Source organism: Mastigoproctus giganteus, chromosome 7 (genome assembly GCF_048544385.1).
Source record: "Mastigoproctus giganteus isolate SK-2022 chromosome 7, ASM4854438v1, whole genome shotgun sequence".
Taxonomy (NCBI): Eukaryota; Metazoa; Arthropoda; class Arachnida; order Uropygi; family Thelyphonidae; genus Mastigoproctus; species Mastigoproctus giganteus.
Genome location: NC_143581.1, coordinates 158,238,895 through 158,258,434, shown reverse-complemented (window position 1 = coordinate 158,258,434; position 19,540 = coordinate 158,238,895). Strand labels below are relative to the sequence as shown.

Genomic DNA, 19,540 nt, shown 5'->3' with positions numbered 1-19,540 from the left:
TTTATTTCAATATTGTTGTTTATTTTATTATTTTCTACTTACTGTAGTATTTCTCTGTATTTTCACTTTGAGTCAGATAGGAAAAAAGGCAAACAGTCACTTTGTTGGCATCTGCCTGTATGATTTATCATCATCATTCTACTCTTCCATTTGACATGGGTTGAGTCCCTATTTAGATATCGACCTGCATTGTTGTTGGTCTCTTGAATCTTTCATCATTTGTTCTTAGCTCTGAAAGCCTGTGTTTTCCTTTGGGCATTGGAGCCATTCTCTTTTGGGTCTACCTGGTATAAAATGAATTTTAAAATGCATTCAGAAGCCCATATCTTTATAACATTGTAGTAAAGTTGACATGAGATTCACAGTTTTTCTTTTCTTCTTCCAAAGAATCTATGCACAACTGCTATAAACAATCGCTGAGCCACTAGTACAGTATCCTATAGCTTTGTTTCAAGTTTATCATCTTTGGGGCGTATTTTTATTCGAGGTCAAATGAAAATTCTTTCTTTCAGTTTTGCATCTGTTAAATTAGGAAATACTTCCCTTAGGTAGCAGAATCCACTTTCCTTTTACCCGGAGCCTTAACAAAAGTCTTCATTAATCCAAGCTTTACATGCAAAGGTGAAAGAATCATTTTTGGTTCAACCATTGAAACATATTTTGTATTATTTCTCCCTGGTAAAAATTCCTTCCTGTTTTCTTGCTGCTATAAAACAACAGTATTTTCTGAAACATTCCTGTAAACCAGTGAGTAATCCAATTACCTTAATATCACCACACACATTTCAATAGTACAACTTTACTGAATGCAGTAAGTATCATGATGAGCAAAGTCATGGTACTTTACTGCATTCAGGACCTTGGACATATTTTCATTTGCTTCTTTCAAGTCAACAGCATGAAATAGAGGAGCTGATGGAAATGCATTTTCCTTGTGCAACAAAACTGCTTTTAAACTTAAATTTGAGGTATCAGTAAATATATGCCATTCATTAGGATTGTGTTCAGTGCTCAGTTTGTTCAGAAGACAACTAATATCTTTAAAAAACACATACCATCATCAGAATTAAATATTTTTAAAACATTTTATGAAGTTTCCATTTCTTTAGATAAATTTAAATCACAAACTAAGTCATTCACCTCTTCCTGCTTAGGCGCCTCCGTAGCCAGGTGGGAAGGAGCAGCAGCAGTGCGTAGCACACGCTTCTTGATTAGACCGGGGTTCGAGCCCGTCACCACCAAATACGGAGGATGCGGCAAGGTCAGTGAATGACCACCGCATATCCCGGAGCAATATGGCCATAGTTGCTAATGCTCCTGAAAAAAACAAAAAAAAAAAAAAAAAATCTTCCTGCTTAATTAATTGTGGTGCATTATCGACTTCAGATCTGCTGAAGTGGATGGTGCAGCAAAGTCTGCAAAACAAGAATTCTTGCTATATTTATCCCTACTTCCTTTATCCCATTATTTTTGGGGATCTGATATATTGGCAAGTCTTTATTATGTAGAACAGATTATCAGGTTGTGGAACTTATTTCAGATGGTATGTTAAGATATTTGATTTTATGCTTGCTTTTTCAGAACATCCCTGATATTTTCGCCATGCAGTTGTCAGTGTGGTTGCTGCACCACACCATACAAACAGCACAAGGCATACTTTTAGTTTTCCTAGTTCAACAGATATTCAGATTTGTGGTGCAGGTAATACAGCACATACGTAGAGACCAAATTTTGCCCTGCATGCTTAGTAATACTGTACATTTTCTTTCTTTCTTCTTCTGAATTTTTTGTTGCAAACCATCCACACAAAAAGCAGAAACTGTTGGGGTGATTCAGACTTTTTTTTTGCTTCTGCTTAAACGTTTTAACAATACAGTACCAAGAAAAACACAAACGAAACAAGCAACATGCTATAGATATGCAGATAAACTATACATGTACTTGCACTACAACTTTTATCATTACTGAAAGAGAGAGAGGTGGAAGCAGACAGAGAAACTGACAAGGTTGAACATGTTAACCGTTCCCAACATTATTGTCATCTGTGAGCATATGCAAACATTATTTGCAGGAAGTACAACAGATCAGTGTCATCGATTTCCCTAAATTAAGATATGTATTATGGGAATGCACAAAACCTGTATATATAGAAAATTGTGACGTGAAGTGAAATTTTAAGAATTATCTATGCCTAAAACTTGACTACAAATCACTGAGATTGACAGATGAGGTGGGTAGGGTGTATGTGTGTTTTTTTTTTAACTTCCGTGATGTATGAACTTGCTCCCCTGCATTATTTTCCTCTACTGATACTGTGCCTGCCATATTCCCTTAGTACCATAGGCTTCTTGTTAGTTTAAAAATTCTCTTAATAGTAAACCTTCCTGGCATAAAATCAAACTGGCTTTCAGATTTCTCGGATGACGGATATAAGGGAAGATAAATTTAAATTGAAGAGGGATGATTGCATGATATACATGTGAAAATTTGTTTCCCGACAGAGAGTAATTGATTGTTGGAATAAACTTCCGGCTAGTGTTCTGGAAGCTAGTGGTTTGGATAAATTTAAGGTAAGATTAGACATTCTTAGGGAAGATCTACCTAGTGAATATGACCTGAGGAATATATGTGTTTTTAAGAGCTGGCAAAATCACACATGTGGTGTGATTTTTCCAGTTTTAGTAAGAAGAACATGAAGGCAGATTTTCATCTCAAATTGCCCAAGACAAGTAGGTAGATTACTCAGTATCCCATTAACTGACTAATGCTCTGAGTGAGGCTTACATTCTGAGAGAATGTAAGCCTCACTCAAATGCTTGGAGAGAATTTTAAGATTGTTGGCATAGCTCAGATGTTATCAGTTCTTCACTAATGGTGTTAATGTTACAGTAAACACCAAACCCTATAGTACTTCACCTTTGGTTTGGGGGGGGGGCACCTGTAATCACTTTTCACTTCCTTATTCCACCTGTGGTTGGCTTGCAGTTGGATTATCTAATTCTGAAGGAGAGATGATATGAAACTCAGATTATTCCCACTGATGTTGCAGTGTGATTTTAGACACTCTTTAGTTCCTTTTTTTTATTTTGTTTAAAGCTGTAATATATTGATAACATGAGATTATTCTTACTCAAATATAGAGCTTTATAACTGCTTTATTTTTCAGCTCAGATGAATAATTTATCTAGGTCTTGTTGAAGACAACATGCCTGGGTTATTATCATTCACCTCCCTCCCACACGTATCATTACCAAACTTTGATATCAAGACTGTTTATGTTTTCATCAGTATTATCAACAAATATCAGAAAAAAGGGCTCAGTATTGAATTCTATGTAATTCCACTCAAAGCTATCCTTAGTCGTCTGTCATTTAACTAACATTTTTTTCACTGTCGTACCTTCCCACCAATGGAGTATGTTCCAGTTTGTAAAAGGCATTAATATTTGTTGTTATTGATTTTACAGTGCATCAGCATCTTAAGTCCTATAGGGCTGTTGTATTATTTTATTCACATTCACAGGCTGATTTACATGTTCTGGGGCTGAAAAGCCCAAAACAGCTGGAGAAAATAGTTCTCAAGCACCTCACCTGGTTTCTAGAGTCACATAACGTCTTTCATAAAAATCAGCATGGCTTTCGGCAAAATAGATTTGAATTAGATATGATGACCAAAGCAGAATCAAACATCAGGAATGCTTTTGTCAGAAACGACCACCTAGTTATGGTAAGTCTGGATTTAGAAAAGGCCTTTGATACAACATGGCGTTTTGGTATTTTTCGAGATCTTCACACCTTTGGATTACGAGGCAGGCTTCCTTTGTTTATTCTGAGCTTTCTCCAGGGCAGAACATTTCAGGTTCATTATCTAAATGTTCTTTCTAAAATTCATATACAGGAGGAGGGGGTCAGGGATCTATTTTGAGTCCTACTCTATTTTTAGTAAGAATAAACAATATTATCCACGATATTCCAAGCACAGTAGAATTATATCATTATACAGATGACCTCATCTCGTGCCAAGGAAAAAATATGAATTCTATTGAGAGACAGCTTCAGATCTCAATTAACAAAATTGAGTTGTGGATGTCTCGCAATGGCTACTGCTTATCAGCACAAAAATCCAAATGTATTCATTTCTGTAAAAAACGTAAGATTCACCCTGAGCCTGAATTACAAATTAAAAATCTCACCATCCTTCTATTCAATAGTATCAGATTTCTTGGCCTAATACTTGACAATAAATCAAACTTCTTACAACACATCACATACCTGAGAACCATTTGCTTGAAAAAATTAAATATCCTCAGAGTACTATCTTCATCCACGTGGGGTGCTGACCGATGCACCCTGCTTCGGCTATATCGGGTATTAATTCGATCTCACTTGGATTACGGAGCTCCAATCTATGATTCTTCCAGGAAAAGCGCGTTAATTCAGCCAGACACTGTCCATCACAGTGCTCTTAGAACTGCTTTAGGAGCATTCAGAACATCCCCTGTACAGAGTCTGTATATAGAGGCACACGAACCTCCACTCCATCTTCAGAGGAAAATGTTGCTACTCACCTATGCAGCAAAAATACGGAGCCTTCCCTTTCATCCTATCTGGCCATACTTATGCCGCTTGTTAACCCCTGGCTTAGTTCCATGAAGGGTTTGTAAAGGTAGGGTACCTGCGTGTACCTAGGAACCTTACAATAAAGGTTATATTTGTTTATTATTTGAGCCCCAATGCACCACCTTTAATCACAACAAACCTAATGAAAACAAGCCAATTGGAATAAGGCTACTACAGTTAATAGAATACTGGAACTTACATATAGATAATATCTTTCAGGGCACAAACACTTATGAACCTCCATGGTCAAGTTATATACCAGTCTGCGATCTCTCTTTCCAACAGTGGAGGAAAAAAACAGGCAGCAGATCCCACGATCAGGAAACTCCATGCTTCTCATGTAGCTAAAAATTCTTAGTATTTTCATATATATACCGATGGCTCAAAAACAAGTACAACAATAGGTGCAGCAGCAGTTTCCACTATCTTTTCTAGTTCTGTGTCCCTTCCGAAGGAATGCAGTGTCTATACTGCCGAACTTTTTGCTATAAAGATAGTTCTAGATCACATAACTTTTTTTTTTTTTTTTTTTTTTTTTTGATTTGGTAGTTGTTGGCGCATCGGCTTCTGTGGCCATAATGCACCTCCCAAGGTTTTTGCAGTACTTTGATCCAAGCCCGAGGCGGGAATCGAACCCGCGACCTTTGGGTTGCCGGGCAGGTACTTTACCCACTCGGCTAGCCCGGTCGGCTATCACATAACTGATCTGTCCTATAAGCAAACAATGATCTATTCTGACTCTTTGAGTGCAATAACAGCATTCAAAAATTCATCCAAGCCAATCCACCCCGTATTGAAGAAAATCAGATCACAGATAATTGTGTTTACATGCTGCTAACCAATCAGTCACTTTCTGTTGGATACCAGATCATGTAGGCATCAAAGGAAATGATTATGCAGATCAAGCTGCTAAACATCCAACTATTGTGTGCTCTCCTAGCTACCAAGTACATATACAGACTACAAATCAGTCATAAAAAACGTCTGTGAAGAACAATGGTTGCAGATCTGGCAGGTTCAGGGCAGTAATAAGCTGCTGCAATTGAAATGGGAACCTCAGTCATGGGCATCAAGCATGAGATCAACTAGGCAAGAGGAGGTAATTGTGGCTAGGATGCACATTGGGCACACCCATCTAATCCATATTTATCTGCTCATGGGGGAAGATCTGCATATTTGTATATATTGTCAGACTGCACTTACGGTGAAGCATGTCCTATTAAATTGTAATCAATACATTAATGCTTGAAACACAATTTTCATGTCGCTTTCACATATGCACTTTAGCATTATCTCATCTGATTGGAGACACTGCAAATCTAACTGAGTTTTTTGCATTCTTGAAGCAGACATGATTGTTAAACAGATTTTAACATTTCAACTGCAGTAGTAAATAGAATCAGGCACAATATGGCCTTAGCAGCCCTTGTGCCATTTAACAACAAACCACCACCAACAACAACAACAACATCAAAAAGGGGAACGGGAAGAAGTGTTCAAATTATAGAGGCATCACACTGACATCATATGTGATTAAGCTGTACGAGAGAGTGTTAGAGCAGAAGATAAGAGGAATGATTGAAAATAGGATGGCTGAGGAACATTATGGCTTTCGGTGTGGCAAATGAACAGTGGATCTGATTTTCTGCGTCAGGCAACTGAGGGAAAAATGTTAGGAACACATAGAATTATGGATGGCATTTTTGGATATAAAGAAAGTGTTTGATGCCATGAAGAGAGAGAAAGTGTGGAAGGTTTTGAAAAACTAGGGGGGTAGAGGAACAACTTGTGGAGACAACTGAGAATATGTACACTAGCAGAGTGAGCAGAGTAAGAACAGTGATGGAGTTGACGGAGAGCTTCGAATAACATGAGGTTTGAGGCAAGGAGGTGTTTTGTCACCACTACTATTCATAGCTGTCATGAATAATGTGCAATGTAGAGTGCCACAACAGTTTGGACAAGACCAGATGAAAGTCATGCTCTTTGCAGATGATCTCTGCATATGGAGAAAGAGAAGAGAACAAGAACAGTGGCAAGGTGATATGTGGGCTGGTATGGGCAATGAATTTGGATTGGTTTTCAGTTAGGAGAAGAGTGAAGTAATGGTTCTAAAGAGGAGTGACATGCCTGACAGATACATTAGAATAGTGGGAAAGAGCTAAAAATGGTTAACAACTTGAAGTATCTAGGAAGCACCATTACAAAGACTGGAGTGACAGATGAAAAAATAAGTAGAAGGATACAAACAGGCAAGAATTTCTATAGGCAGACAAGAGATCTGATCTGGAACAGGAACATATCACTGAAGTGTAAGAAGACTATATATCAGACCTATTATGTAACAATTGTGATGTAGCCACCTGAAACTTGATATATGTTTAAAATTGAGGAAAGACAGCTGTAGAATAGATTTGTGGAGATTTGCATTTAGCTAGCAGGTGGTTGATTGCTGGAACAAACTTCCGTCTGTCATTGTGGAAGTTGATAACTTAAATAAATTCAAGGAAGAACTGGACAAACTTTTGGAGCAAATGGTGAAATGGTAAGGTTTTTTTTTTTTTTTTTTGGCTGATGCTGTATTAGCTTTGCTTTCTTGCGTCATATGCCTCTGCTGATACTAACGTGAAATTATTCTTTGTGTTCAGTGTTTTTTAGGAAAACCTTGGCATTTTTAATTTTTTTTACATTTATTAAAAAAGATATATTTTTGTTGAAGAACATTTATATGAATATATTGATGCAAAAAAATTAGAAGAGGGCAGTTAGGTTAATTAATGACTCCTTTCTAACGGAATCTCTCCACTCTCTGTGTCATAGACTTACTGTTTCTGCTGCATGCCTTTTCTACAGATACTTCCATGGGCACTGTTCTTCTGAATTGGCTTCTATAATTCCCCGCTATCTTTTTCAAAACAGTTCGAACATGTGCCATCACCAGCCAATGTTCATTTACTGTCCAACTTCAAACTCACAGAACCAACTTTTCATCTTCCTCGTTTATTCATTCAACTGCCATTTTCTGGAACAGCCTTCTTTCATACGTATTTCTTGAAAATTACAGTCTAGAAGTTCAAGTCTAATGTCAACAAATATCTTCTTTCATCTTCTCAACCTCCAACCCAAGCATGGTACTAAGTACTACAGGTTCTAATACCTCTCTCATGTTTGGTGTTTTCATTAAAAAAAAAATATATATATATATATATTTTACAATTGTTCTATAGCAGTCAAGTAAAGCTCATTCACTTCATTGTAGTAGTCACATATGCACAATATACTTTACTGTTGTACTTTGCCTCCTCAGATTATTTAGACAGGATTTCCTTTAATCTCTGCTGATTTCTTTTAAAATTCTATTCCTGTCCAGATTCTGCAGGACATGGTGAATCTGGTAATATGATCCTAAATAGATAGCTCATCAGCTATCTATTTAGGGTCACGTTACCAAAGCTGTCCTGTAACTGATCTACAGCTCAGTCCCTTCCTTGTAATATTCACATATACAGAAAAGTTTTTAATATAATTATTTTATAATAAAAAAATTTGTTAGTACAAAAATTTTTGCTCTAAAAATCTTTACTATAAAAATAATTCTTTAGTATAATACATACATCATCATTCTGCTAGGACTTTACTTGATTCGAGAGGTGCATGTACTATAAGGAATTGACAGTCTATCCTACTGCTCCCTCTGATACCACAAGATATATCCCATTAGCTTCTTATGCCTTTCTCACATTCAATACTTAGTAAAATGGCCTAAAAAGATGATCTGAACCCAGTTTAAAAGCAGTTTTGCTAGGCAATAATAATATCAAATAATTGATCACAGTGGCTCATTCAGTGGCTATGGTTCCTGTTCCCCAAAAAAAAAAAAAAAAAACTTCCCATTTCACTGATCCATTCATTCCAAATGTTTGTCTAGTCCTGCTTTTAATTTATTTAAGCTATCAACTTTCACAACAACAGATGGAAGTTTGTTCCAGCAATCAACTACCTGCTGGCTAAAGGCAAACTTCCGCACATCTGTTCTACAACTGTCTATTCTCAGTTTGAATCTATGCCTCCTCAGGTTTGCAATCCGAGCAAGAGGAAGAATCCCATCAGCATTAAGCCTCCTCAATCCATTCAAGGCCTTATACATCTCAATCAGATCGCCTCGCACGTGCCTATTTCCAGAAGCTGCAATTTGCAGAACTTAAGCCTTTCTTCATAAGAGCAACCCCTTTGTTCCCTTCACCAGACTTGTTGCCCTTCTCTGTATTTGTTCTAGCACCTCTGCATCCTTCTTAAAATGAGGCTTTCAGACCTGTATGCAGCCCTCAACATGTGGCCTGACCATTGCCTTATACAAGGGGATAATCACCTCATTATCCCTGGTCGCAAAATTCCTGTATATCATTGACAAGACCCCATGACCTACTCTAGCAGGCTGTCTGCACTGCTCAGAAAAGTTCATATCTGACTGCACAATTACCCCAAGGTCTCTTTCATTCTCCACTACCCTGACTGTAACACCACATAGTTGATACATTTCTCTGGGGTTACTACTATCCATATGCAGTACTTTGCATTTGTCAATGTTAAACTTCAGTTGCCATTTCTCAGCCCATCTACCCAACTTTTCCAGATCTTGTTGCAGCAGCATACTGTTATTACTAACCCTGACAACCTTTGTATCATCTTCAAACTTTGACATTAAGCTTGATATACCTTCATCAGTATCATTGATAAATATACAAAACAACAATGGGCCCAACACTGAACCACGAGAGACACCACTAATAACATTAGTCCACATAGAGCAGTACCCATTGATCACCATTCTCTGTGTCTTCTCCCACTCAACCATCCTTTTATCCATTGTAGCAACTTGCCCTTAATACCACACTGCTCCAATTTGTACGGTAGTCTTCCATGTGCAACAGTATCAAAAGCTTTCCTGAAATCCAAGTATATGATATCAAAATTATTTTTTGCATCCAGTTCCTTTGTGACCACATCATAGTATCCAATCAAATTGGTCAGACAAGACTTCCCCTTGACAAACCCATGCTGTGTCTGAATTATTACTGCAGTCTTGTCTAAATGATCCTGCAATGCTTCTTTAACCAGTGACCTCCATTATTTTTCCTGGAACAGAAGTTAAACTAACAGATCTGTAATTACCCGTGTCACCCTTTGATCCCCTTTGTGAATTGCAGATACATTTTCACATCTCCAGTCTGTGGGCACTTCCCCTCAAATCCAAGGATGCTGTCATAATTATGGCTAAGGGTTTGCTTACTTCCTTTGCTGCCTCCTTTAATATAACTGTATAGATCCAATCCACCTTATGCTTTTCTTATGTTTAACTTCAACAATTTCTCCCCCACTTTGCTCTCAGTTATTACAAAATCATTTAACTCCTTGTTAGAGTTTGATAAACATCTGGCCCTCTACTCCTTGAATAACTCCTCATGTGTGAATGTAGGTACAAAATACTTCAGCAGCTATCTGAGAATGATCATCTACAGTCGAATCATTGATATCATGTCGACCAATCTGATTCATCCCTTTCTTTTAGAGTTTATGTAAATAAAGATGTCTTTGTTGTTTTTCTTTGCATCCTTTGCGAAAGAATTTTGATAATTTGCCTTTGTGATATGATTGTATCTACCATAGCCTTCTATGTCGTCTGACAATTTATGTGCATCCCATGCATTTTTCTTCTTTGCCACAAGTCTCATCTGACATCCATTTGGGCTTGAACCTAGAGCAGTATTTCTTAGTTGGGACAAAAAGCCTAGTAGCTTCCAAGATTACTTCCTCGAATGCTTCTAATTTAGAATTTGCTGTTGGTAACATCATGATCAGTTGGTCCCACTGTATAGAACCTAAAAAATCTCTGAGACCACTGTAGTCACCTTTAAGAAAGCAAAAACTCTTCCATTTACTCCAGATGGTAGTTACATCTTTAAGTAAATCCCACATCAGTACACTGTGATCACTGCTACCTAGTGGTTCCTTTATCTGTAAATTCTTAATGCAATTATTTTGCATGAAGCATTGGGACTATGCTTAAGATTCACTATTGAATGGTCAGTGCTTTTGTTCCATGTATTGTTCGTAGCGAACTATTCAAGTCAATAATTCGCATTGTTTTTATTGTATCTCATATTGTGAATCAACCTTCGCAACGATGTGAAGGTTGATTCACAACAATGATTCTCAATATGAGATACAATTAGAACTATGCCAATTATCAACTTGAACAGTTCGCTACAAACAAAACATGGTGCTAAAGCACTGACTGTTCGATAGTAATTCTTAATGCATGAATAATCACTGCTGGTTATCAGATCAAGAGTCTTACTCCCTCTTGTTGCCTCTCTAACATGCTGCCGTAGAAACAATCATCCATAAGCTTAAACTAACTCTCATTGGAAAGTAAAAGAACCCCTGAGCTTTAAAAAATGTAAAATGTTTGCCTGTTACCTACACAGATTATGGTTCATTTCCTTCAACATGAATTGTTGAGGAGGCTTCCATCCTGCAGTGGGTTGATAATGGCTGCAGTTTACTTTTTTTTTTTTTTTTTTTTTTTACAGAAATCAAAAAAGTGCATGAATGGATTCAAGGTTGTTTAAAACATGGTTTCATGAAGAATTTATCTCAGCACAAAAAAAAAATTTAACTAAAAGAAACTTCCCCACAAACCACTTTTAATTTTAGACAATGCTCTATCCCGTGCAATCCAGAAAAGTGAACTAGTTTATGGTGACATCAGAGCTCTGTTTTTGCCACCTAATATGATATCCCTTCTTCAGAATCTAGATCAAGGTGTTTTGGAGACTTTGAAATGCAACTATAGGCGATGTCTCTTAAAACATCTGCTTTGAAGTCTTGAAACAGGGACCAGTGTTGTCGAGAATCTTAAAAAAAAATTAACATCAAGGATGTTATTTACTGGTTGGCAGAAGCTTGGAACAATGTTAAAAGATCTACTCTTATTAAATCCTGAAAAAATATTTTATGCCACAAAAATGAAGCCAACGAGAACAAGATGGCAAATGAAGATGAAAGAAGATGAAACCCTTTTAGAACTAGCCAATAACCATCCTGTTTCAGATCCTCTTACTACAGAGGATATTAAAGTGGATGAATTCTGATGAACAGCTGGAAATGACAGATGACATTATCATAAAGCTTGTTGATGAACAAAAAGATGAAAGTAAAGATGACAATGAAGAGTGCACGGAAACTACAAAAAAAATGACACACATGGAAGGTCCAGATACTATTGAGTCAGCTTTATATTATATTGTACAGCAGGAGGATACCATGCCCGCCAATGTTTTGTTACTTAGGCACCTACAAAATATAGCAGCTAAAAAGCAAGGAGCTTCTATGAAACAGAAACCCGTTAAGGAATTTTTTTATATGATATTAAGGTGCAGTGCTGTGGAAGTTGATAGCCTAAATAAATTTAAGGCTGAGCTGGACAGGCATTTGAAATGAATGGAGGGGGTGAAATGGGAGCTTTTTTTTTTTTTTTTTTACTGATGTTGTATAAGCTTGCTTTCTTGTATCGTATGCCTCTATCAATGCTAATGCTATTAGTGTCAGAAAAAATTAGCCATTCGTGCTTTTCTCTGGTTCCGTTAGTTTTATCATTAGTTATCTCAGAGTAAAAATTTGATTCTTGAATATTTGTATAGTGTAGTCGATAAGGTTGTGTATATTTTACTTTCAAATTTTCAATTCTACCAAAATTTTGAGGTTTATTTATTAATTATATTCTACAGACTTACTACTTAGATTGCATGTATGTTTACTGGTCATTCTGCAATATCTTTGTGATAAATTTGAGGCATCATACCTTTACACAAATTAATATCAGTAGTTTGATTTACAAGATCTTCTTGCCTCTGTGCTTGTTCTGTATATTCTTCAAGTTGGTCATGTTTGGCTAATAGATCTTTATTCCTGCATACTCTATCTTCTTGTCCTCCAGTATTTCCTTCAGAAATTTGGTCTGCTTGTTCCGCCATTATTTTTTGAATTCTTGCTTGGATCAACTGCAGTTGCTAAAATTTTGAGCTGTTTTGAGGTTTCTTTTGGCCATTGTTGTTTGCAGATTCAGAGGACAGTAAAAAAATGATGGCATTTCTTTGGGTTATTTTTTGTTTGTGTTGCTTCTTTCATTTTGCTGCTCCTGATTCAAAATTTCTTTTCATATTGGGTGGTCAAGGGGAAACTAATTAACCTTAAAATAAAGGAGTTCTTTATTTTTCATTATATTTTTATAATGGGTGTTCTATAATATTATTATAAAAAACAAAGATATTAAATGGCAAACCATTTTTGGAAAATTATAATTTATAATTAATTAATATTGAATCTAGCAGCATATTCAATACAATTAATTTCAAATTAATAAAATTACTTTTTTCATTTAAATAAATAAATAAATTTTCTGTTTATACTCTGAGATGACCACACTGTCAGAGGAGTTCACCAGTTAGAGAGAATACAAGAAACAGCACCATATTTAGTAGTTTTCATATAAATATTTGTTGCTATTATGATTAATACATTTTTAAATATTAATATATTATTGGTTTTATTACTGCTTCATTTAATTCGTTGTTTATTGACAATTTAAAATTTTTAATTTAAAAGAGGTTATAGTAATATAGCTTAAGAGTAATATAATTGATAATGATATGATTCAATATAAAAAATTAAATAATTAAGCACTCTTGAATTAATTCATATTTTAAGAGTGAAAAACCAGAAAGCTTTCAATAAAGGAAACGTATGCTACAGCCACAATAGACAATGAAATATTACATAGGTATAATATTTAAATTTGCTGTTACAGCAGAATCAAAATTTATTAAACTACAACACTACTTTCAAAGATATAGATGTGTACCTATATTTACTTAAAAAAAACCTCTTACGTATCACACTAACTTTACACACCAACTGCTAAATTAAACTAAATTTTATAGTTTTCGGATCTCTTGCTTATGTAGATTCTGAAATCCATGAGTGGTCCAATTAAAATAATTTCCATAGAATAAATAAAATTGCACCTCTGGCCTTTAGGCAATAGAACTACTGCTGTAGAAAGCACGAATTAAGAACTAAAGGGATTAATCCACAGTTTAGTGGTGTCTGTAGCATATTTACAATTAGTGTAAATACTGTACTGAGAAGTCACACTGGTCAACTTCTTTCTTGTGTCCATAGCCAGTGGAAAAGATTAAGGCATATTCCTAACATGGACAATATGTGGTCAACCTGTGTTCAATTGTAAGCACCCTATTAGAGAATTAGGACAGAGTGATTTTCTTTTATCCTGGAAATTAATCTGTTCTTTTGGTTGTTTTGGCTGTGGATAGAACCATTAATAGCAGTTTTCTTCTGAACCAGAACTACATACAGTGCACTACTTCCATTTCTGTGCCATGTTGTTATCTCAAGAGACATGATATGGCAAAGGGGATGGCTCTGTGTGCTTTCACTGCAAAGAGTGTGAGGAGATTAACTGCAAATTTAGCTTTCTGATAGACTTATATGAGGGCCTGAGGATAACGGTTGATGCCTTCAAAATAATTAAAAAGAGGGACCCATCAGCCATCCTGCACAGTGCTGGAGACTACACTAAGATCCAGTGTTCCTTCTTCACCTACCTTTCTTTGAGAGAACAAACAGAGAGCTGTAAACAAACTTAACTATAATTGTTGAAAGTTTTATGTAAGGCAGTTACTTGAGACATATACGATGTTTTGGGAATCTACAGAAGAGAGAGAGAGAGAGAGAGAGAGAGAGAGAGAGAGAGAGAGAGAGAGTGACATCATTGGATTCTGTTAACATTACTGACTTGTTTCGGTTAAGCTAATCTTGAAACACTCAACATTGTTGATCAGTATATAGGAGAGTTTGGTGAAGCATTTTGCATACAATCGCTCTTTCACAAGTGTTAGACAGAAATGTAAAAGCTTCTCCCCAACCCCAACACCTAGCATTATTTAGCAATTAAAGAATTTCTAGGCTGCATCCTAAACACTGTATAAATAGCACATTAGTAAAAGCTCAACTTCTTAAAATAATATGCCCAGTCCACAGTGGTGAGCTGTAGTGGGCTCGCAACAGCCCACTGTTAATTTTTTTTGAAAATTTGTGAGCCCATTGTTGAAATGATTATTTATTTTACAAATGAAATCCTGAATTCAATTATTGAGTATCCAGTGCCGGAACTACAGTGGGGCAAGTAGGGTCCCATCCCCAACATTTTAATGGCACAATCGACCAGTTATGTATTTTAAAATTGCTTCATTTTTGAGATAATTACAGTTGGACCTCTGTTTAATAAACTTCTTCATAGCGAATTTATTTGAATTCCCCCTGGTTTCTATGGAAACATTTCCATAGGATGAATGGATTATTGAGACAACTTTGTATACATTGTTCTCACCTCTGGCCTTTAGGCAACTTAGGTAATTAGAAAGTGCGAATTAAGGGTGAAAGGGATTACTATTCCACAACATTAGTGGTGTCTGTAAAACCTATAGAACCACATTCCGAGAAGTCTCGCTAGTTAATATGCTTTCCATATCCAGTCAGAGGATTGAGAAGATTCCTGATAATAGCTTTTGGTCAACCTGTGTTGTGATTCTCCATTACTCTGACAAACAGGCATATGTTTTTCGAAGAAGTGAGTGATCCATGCATCTCAGTAAATTTCTCTTGTCTATGTTTACATGGTCACAGTAGCTGAATATCCGAATGATTCCTATATTTTGCACAGTATTCAAGTGACAGTAACCATGTCAAAGGGGGGGGGTGAATGAGGCAACTAAGATATTAAGTAAGCTTTCTGAAGTTGAAATGCTGGCAGATTTGGAAACCGTGTCGAGGCTTTCACTGTGAAGAAAATGTTCCAAAATATAATGGCATACAGGCAATAATTTAATGTTAATTACAGGCAATTATTAACAGGCAATAATAATGTTGAAGTTGAAAGAATTCAAAGGAATAAAAAGTAAGAACACATTTAAAAAATTACCTTGTTACACGTTAAGGATAAGTTATTAATGCAACAGAATAATTTAAAATTAAATGAAGAAAATAATGATATTATTGACGATGAGGAATTGAAAGAAATTTTAAACATATGCTACCTGGATTATGAAAGAACCTTCATCTCTATGGCAAGATGGTGAAAAATGAATAAGAAATGTAAGTTTTCTGATAAAATATGAAATAAAAATTAATGATTTTAGAGATTTTGTCGAAGACAGTTTATCTTTAAACTCGAGTGAAATTCGCTCTTCAATTAAGAAAGCCAGAAATATCTTTGAAACCATTGCGAATAGCAGTGCTGAAGCTGAGCAAGCTTTCAGCGTAATGAATAATATTGTGACAAATGCAGATTACGATGACCATACATCTAAATGGAAAACCATTGATCGAGATCGTTATGTCAAATCATTCCTCTGTAATCATCGCTCAGCTTTTGACCAAAGCAGAAGATTGACAACAAATATTAATAAAGAAGTAAATTCTATATGGCAATTTTTAGAATAAATTTTTCTTGAATATTTGTATAATGATTTTTTTCATGTAATCTGTGATTTTTGTGTACCTTTTCTAGAAGAGTTTGTTTTTTATGTAAAATTTGTTTTTATATTGTAGAATGTTTTCTGATAGTTTTTGTTATTTTTGAAATGGGAAATATTCCATGTTATTTTTTTATTCACAATATTAAAATTTTATCATGAAAAAAAAGTGTATCCATTATATTATTTTAACAACTAGGGAAATATCCCTAGTTGTTAAAATAAAAGAGAGAGCCAAGTAAAAAAGTGGCATGTGTGCTAAGCACACATGGTAGATGGTTTTATGTGAACCTTCGCATTTCTTTTAGGTATTTTGATTTGTATATTGATTACGAAATAAAAGAGCTTTTGTATTGTAAATATTTTATTGTAACGTTCTCAAATTTACATAATTTCTGGAAGACAAGATACAATGGATTTATGGTAACTAAAGTAAGAGATGTACTGTATACTTCCGATTGCAACGTATCTAAATGTCTCTAGAAAACAGCATCGATTGAACTACCGATCTTGTAGTTGAAACGACATATGCAGCTGTTCTGGGCACCTCACAATGGAATGTAACGAAAATACGAGACAAAAAAATAAATTGTTGACAAATATTTGTATTGTTGCAGTCATATGACAAATACTTATATTGTTGCAATCATACTTACTGCAGTATGATTGTTGCAATCATACTTACTTCAGGAAGTATGATCGTGACTTCATACTATTCAAAAATTCTAAAAAGTTAGAACTGGAGATAATATCGTATCCAGGTATCACATAAAGTGGGGGGGGCGTGATAACCAGGCTGACTCGAGAAATCATATCGATCACGAAAAATGCATCACATGCTCTAATCACACTACTAGTGAGTGCTCGGCGCCTCTGAGGGAAGTCGCAGATGACGTCTTCCCCCACAATTTTCATCAAAAATTTGGCAAAACTGCGAGCCCATTGTTAAAATATTCACAGCTCACCACTGCCAGTCCACCTCATCAATAGAACAATAATTATCCATCTTCAACAGAGTTAGAAATATCACATGCATACGGCATAACATTTTCTGTATGGTGAAGCATAAAATCCAAGTTAATACTCAAAACATCTTAAATTTTTATAACGTTCCAATGCAATGAAGTGTGTAGTTATTTTGTATTATTATTATTTATTATTATTATTTTATTATTTTTTTTTTTTTCATTTGTGCATAAATGCCAAAAATTATTTGGCTGATATCTTGGAGTTGGAAATACAGAATTATATTATACATGTTTTATTACTATATTAAAGTAATTTTCCATATAAATAGACAGTATGTAATGATTTTTACTCATTATTATAATATTTTATCCTGGTGTACTATAATATAATAATCATTATAGTATGTGGTCATAGTTACCACAGTATCCTATGTTAATGCATAATGCATATTAACATAATAACTGTTGGGGGACATTATTAAATTTTCATTTTGATGCATGTAAATTAATGGTTGGTTAACAGTATTTTAGCCACACATTAAAATTTTATGGTATTATCTATTTACTTCTGTTTTTCAAATATTTGACTTTAATTGACAATTATGTGTTTTTTATTATTATTATTATTATTATTTTTTATATCAGATTAAACTTGCTCTAGAACCAAGTGTACATTATAAAATTATAAATGGAACAGCAGTACATAAACTCTGTGTATGTGGAGGAAAAAGCTCTTCACATACTTTTATGATCCGTCCAGAAATTTTAGGAAAAATTAATGTAACAGCTTATGCCTACTCCCTGGAAAATGATGCTGTCTGTGGAAGTCACATAATGGCTCGATTAACAGCTAGAGATGCTGCAACACATCAGTTGTTAGTGGAAGTGAGTGTAATTGTTTTTCATAAAGTAATGCTTACATGTGTTAATGTTAAAAATTAATATGTACTGTATACAGATATTTCATGCATTCACATACTTTGTTGTTTCAGGTGTAATGTAGATTAAAAAGTTACAGGGATTAGTAAGACCCAACCCTTTGTGGGTTTAAGCAGTGAAAATATTTAATGTGCTGCAGTTGATGATTTTCTGTGACTTTAAAAAGATTGATATGGTATTGACATTTAAATTAACCACAAAATTTTTCCTACAAAAATTTTTATATACTTTGTGTATATTTTTATTTTGTGTGCTTGCACTGGTATTCTGCTTTTCTTTTCTTTTATCCTTTTTTTATTTTCTTTTTCATTCCAATAAGGGAAAACAAAAGAAGTTAGCAAAAATATCCAAGAATGTTATTTAATATACAGGGTATTCACAGATCTTTACAAAACTAAAACATTATTGTGGGAATAGGATACATGATAAAAACCTGAAACTATATCTAGGTGAGAGAGGAGTTAAACAAATTAAACATTAGAGGTGTTTGATGTGGGCACCTTTAGTTACTCTGCAGATGTCCCACCTATAATCCAGTTCCTCCCATATTCAGCGTAACATATCCCTGTCATTACGGCTGACTACTTCGCAAATGCATTAAATTCCATAATTGTTCCTGGCATAGGAGGAACATATACCTAATCTTTATACCTAATCTTTCACAATATACCTTTTCCTAATATACCTAATCTTTCACAAATTTCCAGAGAGTAAAATCGAAAGGAGTCAAATCAGAGGATTGCAGGGAGCTACTCTTCCAGTTGACTTCCCAGGAAACATTGTGTCAAGGAAAATCATTGCAATCATTATCATCTTGCAGTTGGGGCATAAAGAAATTCTGTAACATGTTCAGATACATAATGCCTGTGACAATAATTTATTCAAAGAAGAAAGGTTCATATACTTTTGACAACTCATTGTAAAAAAAGCTATCCTTGGACCGTTGCACTGATATTGCAATTTTTTCTCTACCCCATATTCTCACATTTTCCCTGTTTACTTTTCCACTGGTGTGAAAAGTGCACTTGTCATTAAAGATGATTCATTCCAGAAAATTTTCACTGTCTTCCTTAAGCTGAAACATTTCTGAACAAAATTCCATCTCTTGATTTTGTTATCAACCAGCGGCATTTGTACAAACTGTAACTTGTATAGTTTCTTCCTCAGATGGCAGTATAACATATTATACATGGTTGATGTAAATGTGTGAAGCATACGGCTGGCACATTGAATGCCTACATTTTCTGCCATTGATCATTCAGTCTACACCTTTCTCTCCTCCCTTCACTTGGGAAGTGGAAGAAAATCCTTATGGACATGATCACTTCACTTGATGAGTAGTAGATGCCCTTGAAGGAATTAAAATGGCGGCCCCATCAAGCTCTCAGCTGCCCAACTT

At 35.2% G+C, this 19,540-nt stretch overlaps 1 protein-coding gene across 1 annotated transcript in view; it reads left to right on the top strand.

Annotated features, from left to right (window-relative positions):
• Positions 1–19,540, top strand: part of LOC150083280 (murinoglobulin-1-like) — an 892,685-nt gene that overhangs the window by 437,132 nt on the left and 436,013 nt on the right. The window contains exon 20 of the mRNA XM_090378459.1: positions 17,848–18,087. Coding sequence (XP_090234585.1) covers positions 17,848–18,087 — 240 coding nt within the window. The remainder of the gene's footprint in view (positions 1–17,847; positions 18,088–19,540) is intronic.